The sequence below is a fragment of the Gymnodraco acuticeps genome, unplaced genomic scaffold (genome assembly GCF_902827175.1).
Source record: "Gymnodraco acuticeps unplaced genomic scaffold, fGymAcu1.1, whole genome shotgun sequence".
NCBI lineage: Eukaryota > Metazoa > Chordata > Actinopteri > Perciformes > Bathydraconidae > Gymnodraco > Gymnodraco acuticeps.
Window position 1 is genome coordinate 383,716 of NW_022990685.1, and position 22,468 is coordinate 406,183.

The 22,468-nt window shown below is 42.8% G+C and overlaps 1 protein-coding gene across 2 annotated transcripts in view; it reads right to left on the reverse strand.

Annotated features, from left to right (window-relative positions):
* Nucleotides 1-22,468, reverse strand: part of znf608 (zinc finger protein 608) — a 118,483-nt gene that overhangs the window by 18,349 nt on the left and 77,666 nt on the right. Inside the window, exons 3-8 of one of the 2 annotated variants that reach the window (XM_034230286.1) lie at nt 15,003-15,090; nt 10,223-12,683; nt 8,788-9,229; nt 6,497-6,666; nt 6,090-6,192; nt 5,704-5,760 (exon numbers count right to left, since the gene is read on the reverse strand). In XM_034230286.1, coding sequence (XP_034086177.1) covers nt 5,704-5,760; nt 6,090-6,192; nt 6,497-6,666; nt 8,788-9,229; nt 10,223-12,683; nt 15,003-15,090 — 3,321 coding nt within the window. Of the gene's footprint in view, nt 1-5,703; nt 5,761-6,044; nt 6,193-6,496; nt 6,667-8,787; nt 9,230-10,222; nt 12,684-15,002; nt 15,091-22,468 lie in introns of both variants that reach the window. The other variant, XM_034230285.1, reaches the window with a different exon arrangement.

Below are 22,468 nucleotides of genomic sequence, written 5' to 3' on the forward strand. Positions count from 1 at the left end.
ATCAGAGGACCCAGAGGTTAGAAAGGACGTAGCAGTTAACAGTTTGAGTGTCCACGAAACCAACCCAACCAGCAAACTGTTTGAGTATTACTCATCATGGAGCAGACTGCAGAGAGGGGTTGCTTGGATACTTAAATTAAGGGGAATTCTTCTTCTGCTAAATCAAAGAAGGAAATCTGCAAAGGCTGACCTTGCCCCAGATTGGACTCTTTTGAAATCCTTAAAGGACTAAATGAACAAGCTAAAGTTGACATTTGGATCACAACATCTGTCTGTGGAGGACATTAGAGAAGCTGAAAGGTCAATAATTCACTCTGAGCAAAGACGTCACTTCTCTCAGGAACTTGCACTTTTGGAGAAGGGAAGGCAAGTAAGATCAAGCAGCTCTATCAGGAAGCTGGACCCAATCTTAGTTGAAGGCATGCTAAGAGTGGGAGGACGAATAAGCAAATCAGCAATGCCAATGGATCTGAAGAACCCCATTATCCTGCCCAGAGACTACTGTATCTAAACTGATCCTGGGCCACATCCATCAGCAGATTGGACACTCGGGGAGAAGCCACATGCTCTCAAGACTAAATCAAAGATTCTGGTTGCCTCGTGCTAACTCGGCAGCCAGAAAGATAATCAGAGCCTGTGTTTTCTGCCGAAGAATGCTAGCCACAGTTGGAGAGCAGAAAATGGCTGACCTCCCAGAGGATCGGGTGTCTCCAGATCTACCACCCTTTACTCATGTTGGTATCGACTTCTTTGGACCCTTGGAGGTTAAACGAGGCAGAGCAAATGTAAAACGTTGGGGAGTTCACCTGACTTCCCCTGCCTTGTGAGTCGTGCCATACATCTGGAAGTTTCGAGCTCATTGGACACTGACTCCTGCATCAATGCTTTGCGCAGATTCATATGTCGCAGAGGGCAGGTGATAAGCATCAGGACAGACAACGGCACAAACTTTGTGGGAGCACAGAAAGAGCTAAGAGCTGCTCTTAAAGACCTGAATCAACACAAGATTCAAAATGTATTACTCGGGGACGGAGTAAAATGGACTTTTAATCCGCCATATGGAGCCCACCATGGTGGAGTTTGGGAGAGGCTCATCAGACCTGTAAAAAAGATTCTGTGTTCCGTTCTAAAAGAACAGAGATTGGATGATGAGACTCTACAGACAGCTTTGTGCGAAGTTGAGAGCATCATGAATGACAGACCATTGACTACAGTTTCAAGTGATCCAAACGATCTCGAACCCCTCACGCCAAATCACCTCCTTCTGCTAAAGACAAAACCGATTATGCCACCTGGACTCTTTCACAAGGAGGACTTGTACTCACGGAGGAGATGGAGACAGGCACAATACCTCGCAGATCTCTTCTGGAGGAGATGGATAAGAGAATATCTCCCAATCATGCAACAGCGAGTCAAATGGCACAACCCCAAACGGAACCTTCGCCCCAATGATCTCGTCGTCATCGTGGATAACACTGCACCAAGAAATTCCTGGCAACTGGGCCGGGTGATAAAGACACTGTCAGGGTCGAAAGGGCTTGTCCAAAGTGTCTTGGTGAAAACCAAGGGTAGCACCTTACAGCGACCAATTGACAAGCTCTGCCTGCTTCTGGAAGCAGTTGATTGAACACAAGGTGTCATGTGCTAGTAACCTCTGACACCCAGTATCACACACACACACACACACACACACACACACACACACACACACACACACACACACACACACACACACACACACACACACACACACACACACACACACACACACATGCCCCCCCCCTTTTCCTCTTGAACTCATGCAAACACACCAAACACAAACATTGGACTATGAACTATGACAATGATTGTATATTGATGACAGTTACATTTTGAGTAACTGCTTGTTTTTTGGCTCTATTATAATGTATTAATTGTTTTGCTACTGCGTCAACAATTAGGGGCCGGTATGTTACAGCCACAAAGTTATTATTTCGATTCATAATTTGATAAATGATTTAATGATGGAAAATGATTTATATTGCCATGGTGAATATGTTTTGATGAAGTGATTGTTAATTTTATATCGTAAATATGATCTGTTTCCTTGTACCTTCCGGTGTGTATTTAAGTGAGGTAATTGAGGACAGCCGGCGTGCTCGGAGACCTGATGAGACGGGGAGCGGAACAGTTTTCGACCGCAAATTGCAGACAGAGATTGGTGTTGCAAATTGGACTGCACACAAAGTATAGTTTAGTTTATATAGGAAAGCATATCGCCGAAATACTGTTTAAAGATTTGTTATTTTGAGACTATTTAAGTCAATACTTTTTTGTTAATAAATTACATTTTTTTGACTGAAAACCTTCGGTTGCTTATTGTTTTGGATTGCGTGTCGTCAACCCCGCTCTATAGTGGCAAGAGGAAACCCTTGGATGCCATTACAGAGGGCATTGGGTCAAGTGTGCAGGTGGAGTTAATTCCAGTCATGAAGTCGGACAGTTGCATGGGGGTCACAGGGGAGAAGTGGGACAGGGGCTATGAGGTGAAGGGGGGGGGAGCCAGGAGGGGATGTGGGGGGTGCTAATGAGGGTGTCAGATTGCTGTAAATGTTGCTGATTTTGGTTTGGAAAAACGAGAGGAAGGAGTTGCACTGTTCGGTGGTGAAGGATGAGGTGGCGTTGTCACAGGGTTTGAGAAGTTTGCTGATGGTGGAGAACAGACGCTTGGGGTTGCTGGAGCCAGACTGAATGAGTTGTGAGTAGTAATTAGACCGGGCTGCTTTGAGTGTGTTACTGTACTGCTAGAGATAGTCTTTGTAGATTTGAAGATGGACTGTTAGTGTGGTTTTCTTGTGTTGGCGTTCAAGTTGACGTTTCCTTGATTTCATTTAGCGGAGTTCGGGGGTATACTAGGGGGCGGAGTGTATGAAAGAGACATTTTTTGTTTTTGTGGGGGCCAGTTCATTGAAACAGAAGGAGAGGGTGCTGTTATAATAGTCCACAAGTTCAGATGGGTTTTCAGAAAGTGGGGGGGGGGGGGGGAGACAGACATCTTGCAGGTAATGGAGGCAGTGATTGCTGAAGGTGAGATGGATTTGAGATTTCTGTAGGTTATTGTGCGTTTTTGCTTTTGGGCGGGGATGGGGATGTTGATGTCCATGATGATGGCCAGGTGATCAGAGATGTGGAAATTGAGGCTGGACAGATGATGGATGGTGAGACCAGTGGAGCAGACCAAGTCCAGGATGTGACCACGGCTGTGTGTTGGGAAGTTGATGTGTTGAGAGAAGTTGCAGCAGTGAAGGGTTTCCTTAAATTCAGAGGCATATTGTTAAAATCACCTAAGAGGAGAACAGATGGGGATATGGCAGAAAGCTGAGTGAGAATGTCAGAGAGATCGGAGAGAAAGGAGGGGTTTGGCTTCGGGGGACGGTAGATGATGGCTGTGACCAGGGGAGTGGGACCAGAGAGTTTAAAGATCAGGTGTTCAAATGAAGAAACATCAGGGATGGGGATTATGGTAGCTTTTATTTCCTTTCTGATAATAGCAGCTATACCACCACCCCACCCTTGTGGGCGAGGTTTGTCAATGTATGTGAATCCTGCTGGGGTGATTTGATTTAAAGAAAAATAGTCCAGGGGTTTTTGCCATGTTTTGGTCAGATACAGAAAGTCCAGGTTATTGTCTTTAATGAATTCATTCAGAATGTGGCTTTTATTGTGGATGGAGCGTGTGTTGAGCAGGGCTGCTCTGAGGTGACGTTGCATTGGGGGGGTTGTGTGGACCGGGGGAGTGGAAGGAGATTGGTCAGATTCACGTGTTGTTTGTTGTGATGGCGTAGTGTGGGCGTGTGACAGGACCGAATGGTCGGGATGGAGTGTGGAGACGTGGAATTAAATAAAAACTTACGGCCAGAGCCTCTGTGTGGAGGACGGCGTTTGCGGAGTATTTCATTATCTACGAGGATGTCCATGCAGTCCGGAGGCAGGCGGTTATTAAAGGAGTGGAGATCTGACAGGGAGTAGAGCGGCGGCATGATCCGGTGAAGTGGCGCTAGCACGGAGCTAGCTAATGCTGGGGACCCGGGCAGCAGAGACCAGGAGCCGGATGACCGTGGAAGAAGGAGCGGTGTGAGTCCAGATAAAATCCATCCATCCATCCATCTTCTCCCGCTTATCTGTGGTCGGGTCGCGGGGGTAGCAGTTCCAGCAGAGAGCCCCAAACTTTCTTTTCCAGATAAAATGAGAATTATAATCCACAGCATATCAGGAGAATAATTCCAGAGGTTTCCAGAGGAGAATCGTAGGAGGGGCTGACAGCCTGGTGCAGAGTGGGAGCCGGGTGACCAGCCTACTAGCTGGTTAGCTAGGTTGATAGCCACCGGCTGTAGGCGGCAGAGAGAGACGATGTCAGCGGGGAAGCCGGCTGATCGCAGCGGGATGGGAAGACCCACACGAGCCGCGGAGTTAGGGTGGAGTTAAGGTGGAGTTGGGGTGGAGACAGAAATGTTAGCTCAGCAGACTTCAGGGAGCCGAGGAGCATCTAGGTAGCAGCCTGCTAGGTCCGATAATGCTAGCTAGCTAGCGGGCTAGGGACCGGTGAGCAGGAAAGAGCCAGCAGGTAGGAGATGACAGCACAAAGATCTGTGTCGATTCGATATAGAGATGCTGCTATTTTTGCTGATGACTGACGTTTCAAAAGTAGAGAGCCAGACAGGAGAGGTTCTGATCTGGACTAAAGAACAATATTTGGGGCGGAGGAGCGGCGAACAAACAACGCCAGCACCCTCGGCGACCCGGGAAAAGTTGGTGAATATTTTTTAAAGGCTGAGCATGTGTTGTCAAGTTGGTGAAGATGTTTCTTTATTCGTTTTGGCACATTTGTGTGTATATGTGTGTGTTGTATAGAGCAGGCTAATAATTGAAACGGATATTTTTAGAATATCCTTTTATTTAACAATATTGAGTAGAAATGTTTGCATGAAAAAACTTTGATTGCAATTTGAATGTATGTTTTTCATTTTCCAAAACATTATAATGGACAACAACAAAAACTGAGATTTTTAATGCAGAGATAAAAGAGTTCATGTATGAATCGAGACGAAAAATATATTTTTAAGAGGAATACTCCAAAAAGAAACTACATATTGCGAAAATCCTATTCACCAAATCAAAGATGTTTCAAGCATTGCAGCAAATACCGGTTTTAGTGTTATTGTAAGTCGTTTTTAAAATGTGTCCTCTTCTCAGAAAAAAGGCAACTAGCCTAAGCCCCCCAATTGCATTTATTTAACATTCATTTTTTTGTGTAACTTGAAATTATAATTCTTTAAAAAACGAATGCGTTACCTTTTGCTCAAATCGGTCTTTGTGTCTTACATTATTTCAAACAGTTGATTTAACTTTTATAAACAAAACAACTCCGATACTTAATACACACATGCTTTAATGTCATCATTTACTAATAAATGACAATGATCTGAATCCAGAATTGATTTTGAATCTAAGTAACGAAACGTTTAGACCCCTATAAATGAGTAAAGGTATTTAAAAAGTTTGATTAATAAATCCCATTGCTATATGGGATATCAAGGCATTATTAAAATATCCCCTTGAATCACGTTTGCTCCCAGGGCTTGTGAAACATTTTTACGTAACAAAAGGACACATGTTTGAACATGATTAATAGAACACAGTCTGGTACTTAAAGCACTAACCCACCAGTAGAGGAGTGTCCTGACGCCTGCTGACTGGAGACCAGCGACCTGGAGCTCAACCCTTCAACACAGTGAGAGAAAAACAGCTGTGAAACATCACATTTAGAAATAAAATGTCCAGGTGCAGTGATGACTCCTAAACCCATACATTAGTTTTATCCCCTATGGATCTACAAGCAACTACCTTACCAAAAGTACAAAGTCACATGATCATTAAAGCCACATATTGACTGTGTCACCTTACACACTCTACTATATGTTGGCTTTAGTTTCAGATATTATGAAGTTCTTTGACTTTTAATTATCCGGCCCTGCTCATGTGATTTCTGGGTGGGTGAGTTGTACCTTGGTAGATGTCGTACTGTCCTGAGATCAGGTTGTAGCTCATACCCAGATGTGTGTGATGGTGTGTGTGGAGGTGTCGGGCGAATGACATCTGGTTCCTCTCTCGCTCCGTCTCCCTCTCTCCCTCAGGGGAGCCCTTCTCACCGGGCTGTTCAACACACACACATTGGGTTTTACACTTTTTTACAGAAATGTTACTTTCTGGTTGTCTTTTTTTATGTTTATGTTTTATGTTTATGTTGCATGTTATTTACTTCAAACAAGCAATATCATTGTAAATGCTGGTGTGTAAGTTAAAGTCCTTAAAGCATTTTTTGTAATATTCACCAAGGTTTAAGCGAAATCAGATTTCTAATGTGTGTCTCTGGATAATCACATCTGTGTAGTGTGATGAATGTTGTGGCGCTGTGAGCTACAGTATGGATGTGGCAGTAATGTGTGTGGTGTCTCACAGCAGGGGATTTCCCGTGGTACTGATGGCTCTGCTGCTGCAGCAGCTCCATGGCAGAGGACGAGGACGAGTCTCCGCTCTGCTTGCTGCTCACGGCTCCTCCCCTGCCAGGCGGAGTCACCTCCGACTCCTCCCTGCCTGCCGTCTTACCGTACAGAGGGTAGTGGAAACCTGGTCGACACAAACACACACAGACCAAGAAACACACATGCACAATGAGTTTAAATAGTCACCTAAAAGAAAAGAGTTGTACATTTTGAGGCCTTTGTTTTTATATTTATAGATACAGTATATTTAGAATCCCTTAAGCAATATAAAGTAGGTTGCCTTTAATATGTTTGCGTATGATTTGACAATTTCGTAAACTTGAATATTATGAAATGTGCTATTGATAAATTAAGTGACAACAAAAAATTCAGATACCATAGTTGCTACATGCACTATTTGTTATTGGGTGCCTGATTTATGCAAATGAACATGTCCTTTCACTATCAAACACTGTTGTATAACAATCCCTTTAAAAAAAAGAGGGGACATGAGCCCATACAGAAATTAAAATGATTTAAACGGAAAAAATGATCTTCTATTTAAGGTTCAAATTCAGCAGCAGCTTACAACCTTAATAAGCTTGATGGTTCATCCCACATTTACATTGAATATATATATATATATTCATGACAGTCAAATTAAGAAGCATTAAAGAGGATTTGGGGATGAATTAGGGGGTTTAAAGGGTTTAAAACACCTACTGTTATTACAAAATTAACCCTTAATATAATTTACTGATGGCTTTGCTGCCATTTTGCAACTTATACATTACAATAACCTCAAATATGAATCTTATTACAGGCCGTTCCCCAGAAAACTGTACGCGCACAAACTCTGTAAATGTGCCATTTTTTTAATTGTGACTCATCTAAGAAATAGTCATGATATTGCCTTTTTTGAGAACTTGTTTGATGAGAACAGGGCATGCACCTGCAACTTCAAATTATTTCAAAAATAACTCTTTGTCTGACATTTCAAAGCATGTCAGTGCTTCAACTTCAACTGTCGCTTCAACTCTTTAAGTCCCCAAAAAATGCAGGACCAATACAATATTTTCATGAAAATATATATATCATTTAAGTCATGTAATTTATAACCCGTTTTTACAAGATAATAATGCCATTTTGTAAATACGAAAGGTGTTGGTCACTAACAATTGTGTTATAATGGATCACACTCTGCTCCGATATATATATATCTTTAAAAAACATGTAAAAGAAAAGGTTGAAACCATAAAGTACAACTTGGCGAATTTTAGAAATATTAAAACCTTTCTCTCTCTCGATGCTAGCGAAGTTATAGTCCATTATAGAGTATCAAATATGCATTTATGTTTTGAACTGTAGCCTTTTGAAGAAAATAGGGGACAGAGTGACTGGTGGGGGGTTTAAGGGAAAGCGTGTGTACATGCTCTATGAGGCCATAGACATGTAACATTACCTGTGGATCAGTGTCATTTTATCACTCAGCATTCCAGTCATTTTGGCTTCATGTGCCACTGAGCAACTTCAATAAATAGGAGCCCACCTGTGTTGCCAAATTGTTTATGTAGTTCAAAAAGGAAACTTTGTGTCTAAAAGTGCCAATTGCAATGCTCTGAGTTCTGTATTGTACGTTCAGTGTTGCCATACTAGTAGTTATGCGAAAGTCACATGTATTCAGACGCACGTTTCCACTTCTCATTGTTGTCTAGGAAAACATATGCCTGTTAGAATGTCTATGCTCTGTTGTTTCAGTATTTTTATAAAGAGTATGTGTGAGGACTACATCAATGAATAATGGAAATACTGCTGTAAATTCATAGTTACATCGATGAATGCTAGTGCATCAATTTAAGTTCCCATGTGTTATAGCATGAAGCTAACCCATCGTTAATGTTGTGGTTGTGAGCATACGCGGGAAGTGTATGATATGTTGAATGATTTCTATGCACTAAATTAATGTACATTTGTGTGTTCAGTTTTACAGTGCTTTCTGAGCTTTAAACGGAAGTCCTTAAGCAGAATTCTTCTTTGGAACCTGTTGTCTGTCTGCCCAGCTACGGTTGCGGGGGCTGAATACCACCATCATGAAGGTCTGAAGCTCCCTAATTCAAACGTTAAAGCTCCGTTTTTCCAACAAAACTCGAGAATGATTAACAGCACCTTCCTGTCTTTGTGCCCAGTTCAAGAAGTAAATAAAGTAAGTACATATTTCACAACACGTTCCTTTAAATTAAACCTAAACCATTAATCAGACTCTTACCTGGGTAATTGTGGACCAGTGTTGGGGAAACCCCTCTGTAGGAGCCCCCTGCGCTCTCACACATTGCCAGGTAGGGCGGGTAGGAGGAGTGTTGGTACTGGATGTAGGGCTGCTGGGGGGCCATGGGAGGGGACACCGCCGATCGGACACTCTGGGACTCCTCTGCCAGCCCTCCTATTGGTTCCTGGCCTTGATCATCTAGCCCATCCAGCCTGTCTGAATCCTCCACGTCGATGGCGGGCGGGAGATCATGGACCCTGGCTTTCTTAGCATCTCCGCCAACACCTCTTTCTCCTGAGGTCATCTTGGCACCAGCAGGCTCCACAGAAGAGCCCCACTCTTTTGCCCTGTCTGCTTCACCTTCCTCGGCCTCCTCCGCATGTTGTAGCTCTGAGTATTTGCTGTGAGCAAGGCAATGAGCCCAGGCCTGGCTGTCTGAGGGCTAAATCGATGGGGACAAGTATTGGTGGTAGTTGCAGTGTTTCCCCTATAGTTTTTAGCCAACAGTGGTGGGTGGGAGTCATTTTTGGTTCACTTCAACTTCTGTCCACGTCTCTGTCCCAGTTTTTGCTAAGATGACTAGTTTTAGAGCTCAATCTGAGGCCTATTTCACAAGTCTTAACATTACCTTTTGACTGTGTTTTTTGGAGGCTAATTTATGACTTTCATTTGTGCATTTCGTTTTTAACAGGGTTTGGAGAAATTCTTGCTGCGGTGGCCCACCGCTGCTGAATGACTATAGAGGAAACACTGTGTATTTGAGTGAACAGAACCATAGACAGACCATCTATCACTGGCTCTGGGTGTGATGTTGATGAAGGATGACGACGTTTCAACAGCAGGCGGCCATTCACAGGTGGAATGTGAGGAGTGTGGCGTCCCTCTCAATGACAAGAATCAAGACACTTCTCACACATCATCAACTGCTAGGCCAAGCTGAAGGAAAAAACAACCTCCCAGACACAGCTTTCATTCGATTCATACAACCTTTTTACATACCCAGCAGTACTAGAGTTAGTGGTTAAATGCATTGTGAGATGACATGGTCAACAATCTGTACAAGCATTCTATAAAAGTAGCTCATACAAAAACCAACACTTATGTATTAAAATGATTTTGTTCTTTTAAGTGTTTATGTTTTATATACAGCTAAAGTTGGATTACACATTTCCCTCATTAGTGCTACACATTTAAAACATTTTCATCCATCAAATCAAACCACATCATTTTGATTTCAACCAAAATGACTACGGAAGTATGTCAATGGACAGCTACAGCACCACAGAAGCCAAATGGTCTTTGTTATTAGCACCTATTGGTTTAGCTGTACACAATGTGTGGTTAATCTCTTTGTGACACGCAACAACAGTCATTAAAGCACACCAACAACACCATCAGCGGCGGCGGCAGGTTATAGACAGAGGGAGAAACTTACACTGGAATATGAAACATTTGAGTCCAGATCTGTCTGACTGTTTGGGTTGTGGACTGATGAAGAAGAGGAAGAGGAAGGTGACTTGATGTCATCACAGTCTTTCATCAAGACCTGGTGCTGGTCCACCATGCCACCGTGCACTACCTTCACGCCGTGACACTGTCCCCTTTCTCCCCCCTCACTCATCTCCACGTAGGACAGGACAGGTTTGGGGCAGCAACCTTTAAGGCCATCTGGACCTTTGCCTAGCATGGGTCCACCAGCTAAACCCCCAACCAAATATTTTTCATCCTCACTGTCTCTCAACCCCTGCCCTCTCTCGCCCCTCTGCTTGGCACTGTGCGTCTGGTCACAGCACTTTGATGCCAGCAACATTTTCTGGTCCATGTACAGTCCTCTGGAATACTGGCCATAGTATAACGACTGGGCCAATGCAGTTTGTGTCTGACTCATAGCCAGCTGGAGCTGAGACTGAGGTGGCCCATCACCTTTTTTTGAGTCTGAGAACTCGTGGGAGAGGCATTTGTCATCATCTTTCACCTCTTCCTTTCTGTCTTTGCCTTTGCCGTCAAGTCCAGCGCTTTTGTGGAAAGGAACGCTGCTGCTGTTTTGCCTGTCCGACTGCATGTACCCCTGTAGATAGTATGGGTCGTAGCTGTGGTAGTATGGGGATTGGGGGTCTTTTGATGGTGGGGCAGATGCTGTGGGTGGGGTTTTACCAGAGTTGCTATGGCTACTGTTAGAGCTCACCTCTGAAGAGGCCGAGGAGGCAGACTTGGACCGCATTCCATCCGAACGACATTCGGAAGATCCTCCATCATCCCCGGCATCTGAGATGTCAGAGTAGGCTGGGCTGTTGTTCTTGCTGTCTGATGCAAGGCAAACACCACTGGAGTCAATCCGTGATGAACCACCAATGGACGGACTGGGGGCGTTGTCGGTGAAGGTGTATACCTTGTCAGCCTCAGCTCGGATACTGGCCATCCTGCTCTCCTGGCTCTCTGTGAGCCCGTTGATTACATCCTGCTTACTGAGGTGCTCCTTTAGAAGGCTTCCAGAAATTTCCTTGACACCCATTTTGGAACCTCCATTAACACCATCTTCTATTTTGATTGCACTGCTGTCAGCATTAGGGGACCTGGTGTGCGCATCTTTGTTATGTTTGTCCTTCAGTCTCCGTTTCTCTTTCTTCCTGGTCTCTTTGCTGCAGGTAACCAGAGTGGCTTTGACAAGGCTCGGTTCCACAACAATGCTCAGCTTTGGTTTGATGGGTTTCAGGGGAAGGTTTTTACTGGTGAGGCCTACGGCTGCCATAGGTGAGGACTGCTGTGAGTTGGCAGTATCTGCTGTGCTGGTCGGATAAGCTGTATTGGGTATTGCTACCAGCTTGGGAGGAGCAGGGGCCGGTGCGATAGGTCGGTTGGTCCGTGACTTGGACAGTTTCTCTACCTTGCCGTTGGCCTTTTTGCCTTTGTCGCATGTACCTCCCTTTTTGTCAATCAAGCCTTCAGCTTCCAGCTTGGGCATCTCGACCATGGAGTTCCTGTCTGGGACCATGCAGTTCTCCAAAACCACGGTCATGTTGGAGATGATAGGCAGATTGCTAAGGTCATCAATCAGACCATCTTTTAGCAGAGAGGTTCTTCTGGTCTTGGGGTTGGCTGAGGGGCTGTGGTCAGTACTGAGGAGTAGTCTTCTGTTCTTAGGAGACCCCACTGTGGTCACTTTATATAGAGGGGTAGGTTTCTTAGAGGAGCTGATGGCATTAGTGCTGGTTGTCTCTGAGAGGTCATATGTCATGTTGATCGTGTCCTCACAGTCTGATAGTCGTTCCTCACTCTCTCCATCCTTCATTGGCTCCAGCTCAGGCTTCCTCTGCTCCTCAGCCTCAAGGTGTGCATGTGTCTGGTGGTAGCGAAGGCCGTTGATGTGCTTGTAGCGTTTAGTGCAGTTCGGGTGTGGGCAGTCAATGAGAATAGGCGGGGGAGGTGGTGAAGAGGCACAACCCCCTCCAGGGTCCATAAAAGAGGGGTCAGATTTGCCCTGCGGCGTGGAGGGGGCGCTGCGGCATTTGGCTCGGATTCTCTTTCCATTCCCATTTTTTATGTCGTCAGAGGAGACCAGACTGAGGTCTAGGTCAGCCGGTGGTTTGTTCTTGCGCTTCCCGGAGGAGAGAGAGGAGGTGCTGTTGGTGGGTTTTACCTCATCCACAGTGAAGAAAGAAGCAGGCGTTCGGCAGTTGCTGTTGATGAGGTTTAGGCTTCCTCTCCGTCCCTTGCTGTGGATGGGTACAGTGGTTCCAGACACACCCCCTCCACGGCTTCTGTGCTGTGACAGACCCCTGACTTTGGCAGCAGGGGATGGCTCAACGCAGGGCCTCTCGGCCATGGCCATTCGCATCCGTTTCCCCCGACCACGCCCACCTGGCAGCTCAGGGTCACTGGATGGAGACTCGCAAAACCTTGACAGAGAAAGAGAAAAACAAGGGATTGGGATGAAAATTCCTCACAACAATAGAGGCGGATTGTATTAGGTTGTGTCCTGTTGTGCCGAGTATTGATAAAATATGTATTAACAAGTTGCTGGAAGTTAATTGAGGGGGCACCGACTGTGAAATAAGACAACCAAGACCGTTTTTTGTGGACCGTCTGGGTCAGAAAACATTGGATTTAACAAGCCATTCAGATTTGGATACCCTTGCAGGCTTTTTACAATAAACCATCCCCATCTGAGTATTTCCAATGGTTTAAGATATACCTTTACAAAGGTGTGCCACTTTTTTTCTAGCAAGCCAATCAAAACAGTCACCACCATATTGGCCATTTACAAACTCTACTGATCCAAATTCTAATAAATAAACAAACTGAAGAACACCTCAAACCACCAAACAGAAAAAAAAAGGGAACAACTTGTTCATATTATCACCGAAATTGAATTTGGAAAAAAAACTTGGAATATAACAGATTATCTTTCAGGGCTCATGTGGACCACTTTACCACAGACGTCTAGGATACAAATCTATTTGAGTTTTTTGTGCAAAGCCTATTTCTCTTTAGATAACATAAAAAAAAACGTGTACAATCCACAGTATTTGATATTGAAACATTTTGTATTCACATGCCGTCCTTTCTACTTTGAAGTCTTTTGATGCTGTTTACTCGAGCCCCTCACATCTTAACACTGAAGATTCTTTTTCACACATTGTTATGTATATCAACATCAACATCAGCTGGGAGGAGGAAAAGGCATTCCTGTACATTTATTGACTGAGTAAGACGCTATTTTTCAAGCTGGACCCTGAACCTTGCATATGTGCTATCCTTTAAGTGCATAAATTATGACACTACATTGCAGGACTCAATGAATATATTCTAACCTTGGAAAGACTGTTTTGGGTGTTAATCATGTTATTAATGGAACAGACTGCAAAGTAGGTTGAGATTAGACTCTCTTGTCCCCCCTCTGTGATTTTAAAGCGATGATATCTCACATGTCTTATGATGTTTGTAATTGCTTTTTTACATCAGTGTGTCCCTGAATGTCACTGAAGCTGCGAGGGTGTCCGACTGAAATGTTATGGACTTATTTTGGCATTTCAAGGTTATTTGTTGCTTTCATGCCTCTATTTAATATGTGTTTGACCTATTCCAGATGACCACCTTCTTTAAACTTCTAAAGTTACACATGTTGAGCTCATTTATATATAATTTGTTTCAACATTCAACGTTTTTTATATTGATTTAGTTATATTTTGTGCTTTGCATCATTTCATCGCTTGGTTCCATTCATTGACTGCTGAATCAACGAAGAGGAAGCAATTTGTTCCATTCAATTATGTAATAAAACAGCATTCAGTCTCCTCTTATAGACATCAGCGGTGACCAAATGAAAAAGGCAATTTATTCCCCCGTATCTGAGATTAAGCCGTAATTGCCATGACAACAATCATTTTCAGATAGTGAGGAGCAATAATTGAAAGATTTCAGCCATGCGAGGTGAGACTGTCATATTTTCAACTCAGCAATTACAAGCAAACACTCAATTTGTAAAACGTTTGTGATGGAGAGTATTTATATTATAGCTCATCATTAAACAGAAAAAACACACATTTCAAAAGCATTAAAGAAATAATGCTTAAAAACACAAAATAAATGCTCTTTTCAGTTAATCAAATAGCATCAATAACAAAAACAAGGCAATATGAATAACAATGAAATGTGAACAACTGTGATAAATACAAAAACTGGGACATAAAGCAAGTGAATTTCAGAATGATTATAAAAGACATGTCCTTAAAATGTGTTTACAATTAGAATCAGAATTGGTTACAGATATAGTTTTAGTCCCAGGTGCCTAGTCGCCTCATCATGCAGCTTGTTGTTGGTGTTGCCTTGTAACAATGTGACAAGCCAATCACAATCTAAAACAAAGTGCTGTTTGTGCTGTTATTTTTTAGTTCTTAAGAGTAAAAACTCAACAAACTTGAACTAGGACATGAGTGCAATAGGCTGCCAAGGAAGCAGTGATTACCATATTGATACTTTTGCCAAAATCATGATCTTTGCCTAACCTGAAAAAAATGTCTTCATTTTAGATAAAACACTGATAGAAACAAAAAAATTAGCCCTAGGAGCATTTTTTGTATTTTGATGGAACGCTGGGAAAAGTCTTTGCCCAGCGCGATGCCAACACTTTTCTGCCAGAAAAAGACGCCATGTGGATACAGGGCCTAAAGAAACATAGAGGCGAAAAAAGACAGTAAAAGAAAGTGTAGTATCACCTTGGAGGAGCCCAGTCGTGTTTGGTGCAGTCCAACAGAGTTCCCACGTAGGTTCTCTTCCTCCACGTCACATTCACGACCAGCACACCTGTCAATCAAACGGGAAAAAGACGGAAGTTAAGTAATGGATCTACTGGGAGCACAACAGCCTTCGGTATAGAGCAGGGGTTAGCAACAGGCGGACCGCGGTCCGGATCCGGACCCAGACGCCGACCTATACGGACCCGGACCTATAATCAACACATTAATAGGGGATTTCAATTTTAACGGGGCAATTCTATTTTAACCGCTGCCGACAGGGGGCGAAAGAGAGGAGTGAGCGATACAGGGAGAGAAACACAGAAGAAGAGATGAGAGCGCGGCAGAGAGAAGCGGAGAGGAAAGTGAGTGAAGAGAATAATTAGCGATACAGGGAGAGAAGACGGAGAGGAGAGTGAACAGGCGTGTTAGCGGCAGACAGGGAGAGACAAATAATTACACATGGCGCTTTCCAAGAAGAGGAAAGTGGACAGTGAGAACAGAGCTTTTAACCCTGACTGGACTCCTTCATGTTCATCCTGCCCACTGGGAGCACAGAACCAGCGTGTCTCATTTGTTCAGAGACCGTGGCGCTCATTAAAAGTGCCAACACGCCACTGTGAGACAAAACACAAAGTGTTTGACCAAACATTCCCTCTCAAGTCAGAACTGAGGTCACAAAAAATAAGCAGTCTCAGAGCCCAATATGATCAGTCCACCAGGATCAAAATTCAAACTAAATATGGTTCCAGGGCAGGCTAACCGAGGCTAACCAATGAGCACCTGCATGTGTGTATGAGAATGGCCCTGACACCATTTCAGCCCAGATCTAAACTCCTGGCAGGACAAGCTCCAGCTCAATTCTCACACTGAATTAAAACAAAGTGAGTGAGGGATGTTCAAAGGTTGATTGGTTTTCAGAAACAAAAGACAACATATCAAACCCTGTCTGAATCTCTGAAAGGAAGTTTTTATCTTTTGTTCACCTTTTCAGACAATCTGAGGCAACCTTTCTTTGTTGCACATATAACCCTCCAAAGCTCTGCAGAAATACACTTTGTTCTCTCTCAAATCGATTGAGGAATCTATTGAAACACTGATAAAAGACAAATATTAACAGGGTGGAAATATAAAGCGGGAAGGAGTGACTTCACGGTTCGAAAAGGCTCAAGTTGTCCTCCAAACTGTTTGTCGCAGCCTCTGTGATATGACTCAAACTGATATCGGACAGCTATCTCAGAGGAAATAAATACAGATGTCTGTTCCTGTCATGTTTTTGATTGAAAGGTAAATCGAGTCTTTGAGGTTTAAACTCTAACGTGAGGTTTGACATACATTTGAAATAAACGTCACTCTCTATCTCTCTTTTTCTTTCACTCTCAGACTGACATTTGAAAACTATCAACCCCAGTTTTGTGATGCGCCAGCAGCAACGCAGAGCAAATCAAATCCTGGATGCATTACAGATTTAAAACTAGGTTTGACTGCCATACACAACTCGTCGTTCTTTAATTAGACCTGATGGCTGCCGCCATCACCTAACACTCTCCCAGTGTGGATCGCTCAGTTTAACAAATAGTGGACGGTGAAAAACGTTAGCTTCGAGGCGAGTTAACTGGATGGTAAAACACTCTCTCGTTTCCCAGTTTTAGGACTGCTCCACTCTATTATGACGAAGCATGTTTTGCCCAAGTAACATGAATCCGTAAGATTATTATTTTGTGCCGGTGTTTAATAGATTGAGTTTTTTTTTTTTATCCTTGTTATTTAATTTAATGCTGTCACCTAGACAGACAGACAGACAGACGGACAGACAGACGGAGTTAATAACCTTCCGATTAGCACTCGCAGACTCTGGTCTGGAAAGGGGGGGGGTGTCTGAAGCTGAAGTGGTGGTCTCGGTTTTTTTTTTGTTCCTTTCTGTCTTTCCAATTAGTATTCTGCTTAATTAACATGCAACCGGCATCTTCCCCTCGTATCCCTCCACCGTCACGAGGAGGGGGCTCTCGAGTTATGCCTCCGCCTCCTGAACATTAGTCCCTATAGAGGCAGGGATGATGCCAAGGGATGAAAAACACAAGAACAAAGAAAAAACAAAAACACACCTCATGTCTCTCATTGTCTTTGTCACCCTCTCTTTGACTCTGACAGAGAAATGATCCTTCGTCATCCGTTTATTTCTGTCTCCATCTTTACATTCCTCACCATCCCTCCTCCCCCCTGGTGGTTTAAAAATATAGACAGAAACCTTGGTTGCCAATCTGTCCACCTCCTCTCTCACTATCTCTCTGTCTCCTCAGTATCCATCCCTCCATCCTGTCAGACTGAGGATTCATTTTCTCATATTTATCTCTCCTTTATCCTCTTCTGTCCCTCCATCTTCGTCCTTGTTCCTCAGACTCTCCTTGTATACTAAATAAGACGCTGCATATCAGTCTTTGGTAGTATATCACAGTATATCTCTTGATTTTCTAATGGCAATTTATAATTATAACACCAGATTTTTTTCTTATTTCACTGATGTTTGTTTACTCTCACAAAACTGAAAACTCAACGCTTTTGATGTTTTCTGTTTGCATTTATCTCCTCCACAGAGAGTGTGTTTCAGTCCTGCTGTTTTGTTTGTCTGTTTCTCAGGAGGAATTCTCAAAGTGTGCTAATGCTCTTAAATCTGCCACTAGGATAAAACAGAATAGAAGTAGAATTCTAAAGTAACAAAGAAATTGATTTGCAGGTCATGACGGCAGCAGCCTATTACTTAATCCCTCAACTAAATATACTTCTCTATACATATATTTAAAGGGACCCTATGCTCATTTTCAGGTTCATATTAGTATTTAGTGCAGGGGTGGGGAACCTTTTTCCTCTCAAGGCCCATTTCAATTTTTCCAACATCCTCCGAGGGCCGTACAAATTACTGACCTCTGCTTAAAAATACTAAACTCACAGCCCATTCATTTCGCCTTTCTTTCATGCCGTGCAAAGAAAAAGCAACCTCTTAATCCAGATATCTCACCATGACTCACGTATGCATTCACGTGCAAGGTTGTGGCATTTAGTTTCCTATCCATGTGGACATGATTTAAGTGGGGGGGGGGGGACCTAACCTCCTCTAGGGGGGTCCGGGGGCACGGTCCCCCGGGAAGATTTTTTTTAAATGTTGAAGTTAAAAGCATCAATCTGGTGCACTTTGAGAGCAACATTAGTAGATCTATGGATACATCTCTCAACACCCATATGAAACAGAACTGTAAGCAGATTTCTTTTTCTTTATGGATATTTTACAAATCACTCCCCTTTCAAACTGTATTCTTGTTTATTAATAACAACTTTTTTTTACTGTCATAAAGTATTTTATACCTGTTTACTTTATTCACTTATTTTTATAAGAGTTTTTTATAAGTTTATAACTATACTGATCATATAAAGATGTGCCTTTACCTCACTGGTTGTAGAAAAAGCTTCTTATATTCGTTAGCATAGCGAGCCAGATGCTAATAACAACAAAGTTATTGACTGTATGATCAGTTTGACAGATGAACAGATCACCACTGGGCTTTCAACTAAAGACACAAGAGGCTTCTCAATTCTTAAATTTCCCCTCCTCGACTCCCCTCCTCGATACTTAGACCCGCCCACAGGAGATGCGAGCGGAGGACCGAGGTGGGGAACCGAGGAGAGAGGAGGGGAAGCAGCAGACGTTTAAAGAAATGAGAACTCCTCTCTTCTGAGCGGTCATATTAAAGCGACGTCCGTTCATTATTACGTGGCAACAGCTGCATCAGCTGTCGAGTGTTTTGTCATAGCGCTGTATTTTATAATCTCTGTTAGATCAGCTGAACATTGTTCCCCCACATATTTACTTTGAATTCATTGAGAGTGCGGTATAATGAGACAATAACAGGCTACAGATGCGGACACACACACAAATATATTTATATAAATATATGCAATTTAATGTATGAGAGCACTCTCATAATAACGTAACACAATCAGAGACTGGATATATCCCCCCCCCTCTCTCTGGTCGCTGAAATGGGGATTTGAAATTACGGGCCAAAAGTTGTATTTACAAGTATTAAAAGTAAGCAGAGGACACCAAACCAACTGAGACCTGTCTGTCCGCCGCATTTACGCACTGTACAACACACACCTACACACTGTACCACACACACACCTACACACTGTACCACACACACACCTACATACTGTACCACACACACACCTACAGCTCCTAAAGCATAATCAGGATACAGCCGTTGTGTATTTTATTATGTGAAGCAATGGTCTTAGAAAAATATCGACTCTTTGTTTGTAGATATCTACTAAACTAAAGCAAATAAAGAGAGTAGGCCTGTTATACTGAGTGATATATATTATACACACTGCTCTGCTTTCTGCACGGACCTCACAGTTGTTCTCTCTGGAAACATCGCATTGCGATGAAAGCAGTTTCTAAAATAATATCCAGGGCCCAGGAGTTCAAAACTTTTGATCCCTATCTGATCAAATCAGATTTGGATTTAGGGGAGTTCAAAACCAAAAAACAGGATTAGGATCACTTTGATATCCGATCAGATCAGGAAATCCAATCCAAGCTTTAATCTGGATAAAATCTTCAAAACGGGTAGTTCAAACCGACAACACAGGATTGGGATCAGTTTGATCCCAAAAAACTGGATTATCCTGATCCCACCAGAGGGGTGGATTTCCAGTGGATTACCAGAGCAAAATATACTGTACAATTTATTTTTAAATATGTTTCAATTTAAATTAGATGGCAAAGTTTGTTAACTAAAATAATCACAAATGTAATTTAGATTAAATTAAAAATATCTTCAAAAAAAAAAATGTAGAAAAAGCTGAATGTGTTATTAGCTGAATGGTAGCTGCTTTGAGCTAAAAAAATGCAGAAAAAGCTTAATATTTCAAACTTTTCGACTAAAACCATACGTCACCAATAATGTATAAAATATGTGGAACGTGTTGAAGTCTGTATGAAGTCTCCATCAGACAGAAAAGAATAGGCTGAGACAGTCTGTTAAAGTCCAGTCTGTCAGTGTTTGTTTCTGTTCCTGAGCACCTACTCATAACACCTGTGTGTGTGTCCGGAGATCAAAGACAACCAACTGCAGCACTGCGTCCCATAAGATTGCATTGAGTTGTATATCTGACCATTTTGCCACCCGTTCAAAAACTATGGCTAAAGAGAGAGAGAGAGAGAGAGAGAGAGAGAGAGAGAGAGAGAGAGAGAGAGAGAGATGTCTGTGTTTGAGTGTGTGTGTGTGTGTGTGTGTGTGTGTGTGTGTGTGTGTGTGTGTGTGTGTGTGTGTGTGTGTGTGTGTGTGTGTGTCTGTGTTTGAGAGTGTGTGTGTGTGTGAGAGAGTGTGTGTGTGTGTCTGTGTTTGAGAGAGTGTTTGTGTGTGTGTGTGTGTGTGTCTGTGTTTGAGAGTGTGTGTGTTTGTGTGTGTGAGAGATTGTGTGTGTGTCTGTGTTTGAGAGTGTGTGTGTGTCTGTGTGTGTGTGAGAGAGTGTGTGTGTGTGTCTGTGTTTGAGAGAGTGTTTGTGTGTGTCTGTGTTTGAGAGAGAGTGTGTGTGTGTGTGTGTGTGTGTGTGTGCGTGTGTGTGTGTGTGTGTGTGTCTGTGTTTGGGAGAGAGTGTGTGTGTGTGTGTCTATGTGTTTGAGAGAGAGAGTGTGTGTGTGTCTGTGTTTGAAAGAGTGTTTGTGTGTGTGCGTGTGTGTGTGTGTGTGTCAGAGATGGGGACTCGAGTCTGTGACTCGGACTCGAGTCGCACTTAAGTCGCACACACAGAGACTTCAGACTTGACTTGGACTCCTGCTCAAAAGACTTCGGACTCGACTTGGACTCGTGTTTTGGGACTCGTGAACAATCATTGTGTTTTCTATTTTTGGCGTATTAAAGGTGGGGTAGGTAAGTTTGAGAAACCGGCTCGAGATCGCTAGAATTTGAAAATACACAACCGGAGAAAATCTGCCACTTCCTCACAGAGCCCCTCCTCCAACACACACGAACGCGCACATGACCAATGAGGGCACGAGATAAGTTTGTGGTGGCTCACAGGCAGGTAGGCCATCCAGTTACTTTAGTCGGGCCGGCTATCGGGATGTTAAGAGCATTCCATGGAATATAACAAAAAGTGTATCTCGAGCCGGTTTCTCAAAGTTACCTACCCCACCTTTAACATTAACATTAACATAATGGTAACACCATGGAGACCGGCGGCACACCTGCAGCTGTACCGCTTGTAATTAGGTTAAACTATAAAAACTTCGAACAAAACGCCGGCGGCACCAACAAAAGGAGCGCACACTGCAAAGTCTGCAATATTAAAATCAAGGATGCTGGTGCAACAACGTCAAATTTCATCAGGCACTTGAAAACTCACCCGGAGAGGTCAGTCACATGAACGCATATGGACGGTTAGCAAACATGTTTAGCTCAGCATCAGCTATGTAATATGTAATATTTGAAAAGATGAGTGAATGTTTGCTTGTCACACTTGTTTGCGTTGAGTGGCGTTGACATCCAACTCTTGACATGACATAAAAAAGGTCGGTAACGTTAATCATTACGTTCCGCTGCCACCATCTACTGGCTAACGTTAAACGTAGAAAAATACATAAATACATCTGTCGGTTTATAGGCAGGTTACAGGTTTATTGTTGACCACGTAACGTTAATGTTACAGGTTTATCAGGTTACCATTACACTGGGTTTGAGTGAGAGGATAGAGGAATATGTTTATTTATAGTAGACTTAAAAGATGTCATTAGAGACCCAGTGTAATTAAACAATACGGTTGCAGAGGTCAAATTTTAATATTTTTGTCCACTGGCCAAATGGCTAGCCTTGTGAATGTTGAAATGTTACCAGCCACTCAATAGATTGCCATTGTTATTTTTGGCTGGTGCGTGCAACATACAGTACCAGCCACTTGCATGATTTACCAGCATTTGGCTGGTAAATGGTGTTAATGGTAGATATCTCTTTTGGAACAGGTCATGTTTTAATATCACCAGTTCAGTATATTTCAGATAATATTGCAGCAATAGTTTTTTAGTTGCAAAGAACAAATGTTTACTTTTAAGTACTTTTAACACAGTTTCCCTGCGGGGGATTAATAAAGTATTTGTGATATTCATTTCTGATTCTGAAGTGTTTTGCTTATAAGTTGTTTGCATTTAGCTAAAGTGTGATGTTTTTCCTCATATTGCATTGCAATAGCCTGTTTAAAGTGATCATATAACAAACAACTAATCAGTACGGATACTGTATGCTAATAGATATAGGAGTGATAATAATACAGTAAATGCTTTGAATGTCTTAGATATAGCGGTGCAGTATTCTTAACAGACTGGATAGCAGCAGACAATAGAAGGCTTATTACAACCAGAAGAGACATGAGACTTTTATTTTTTAGAGACT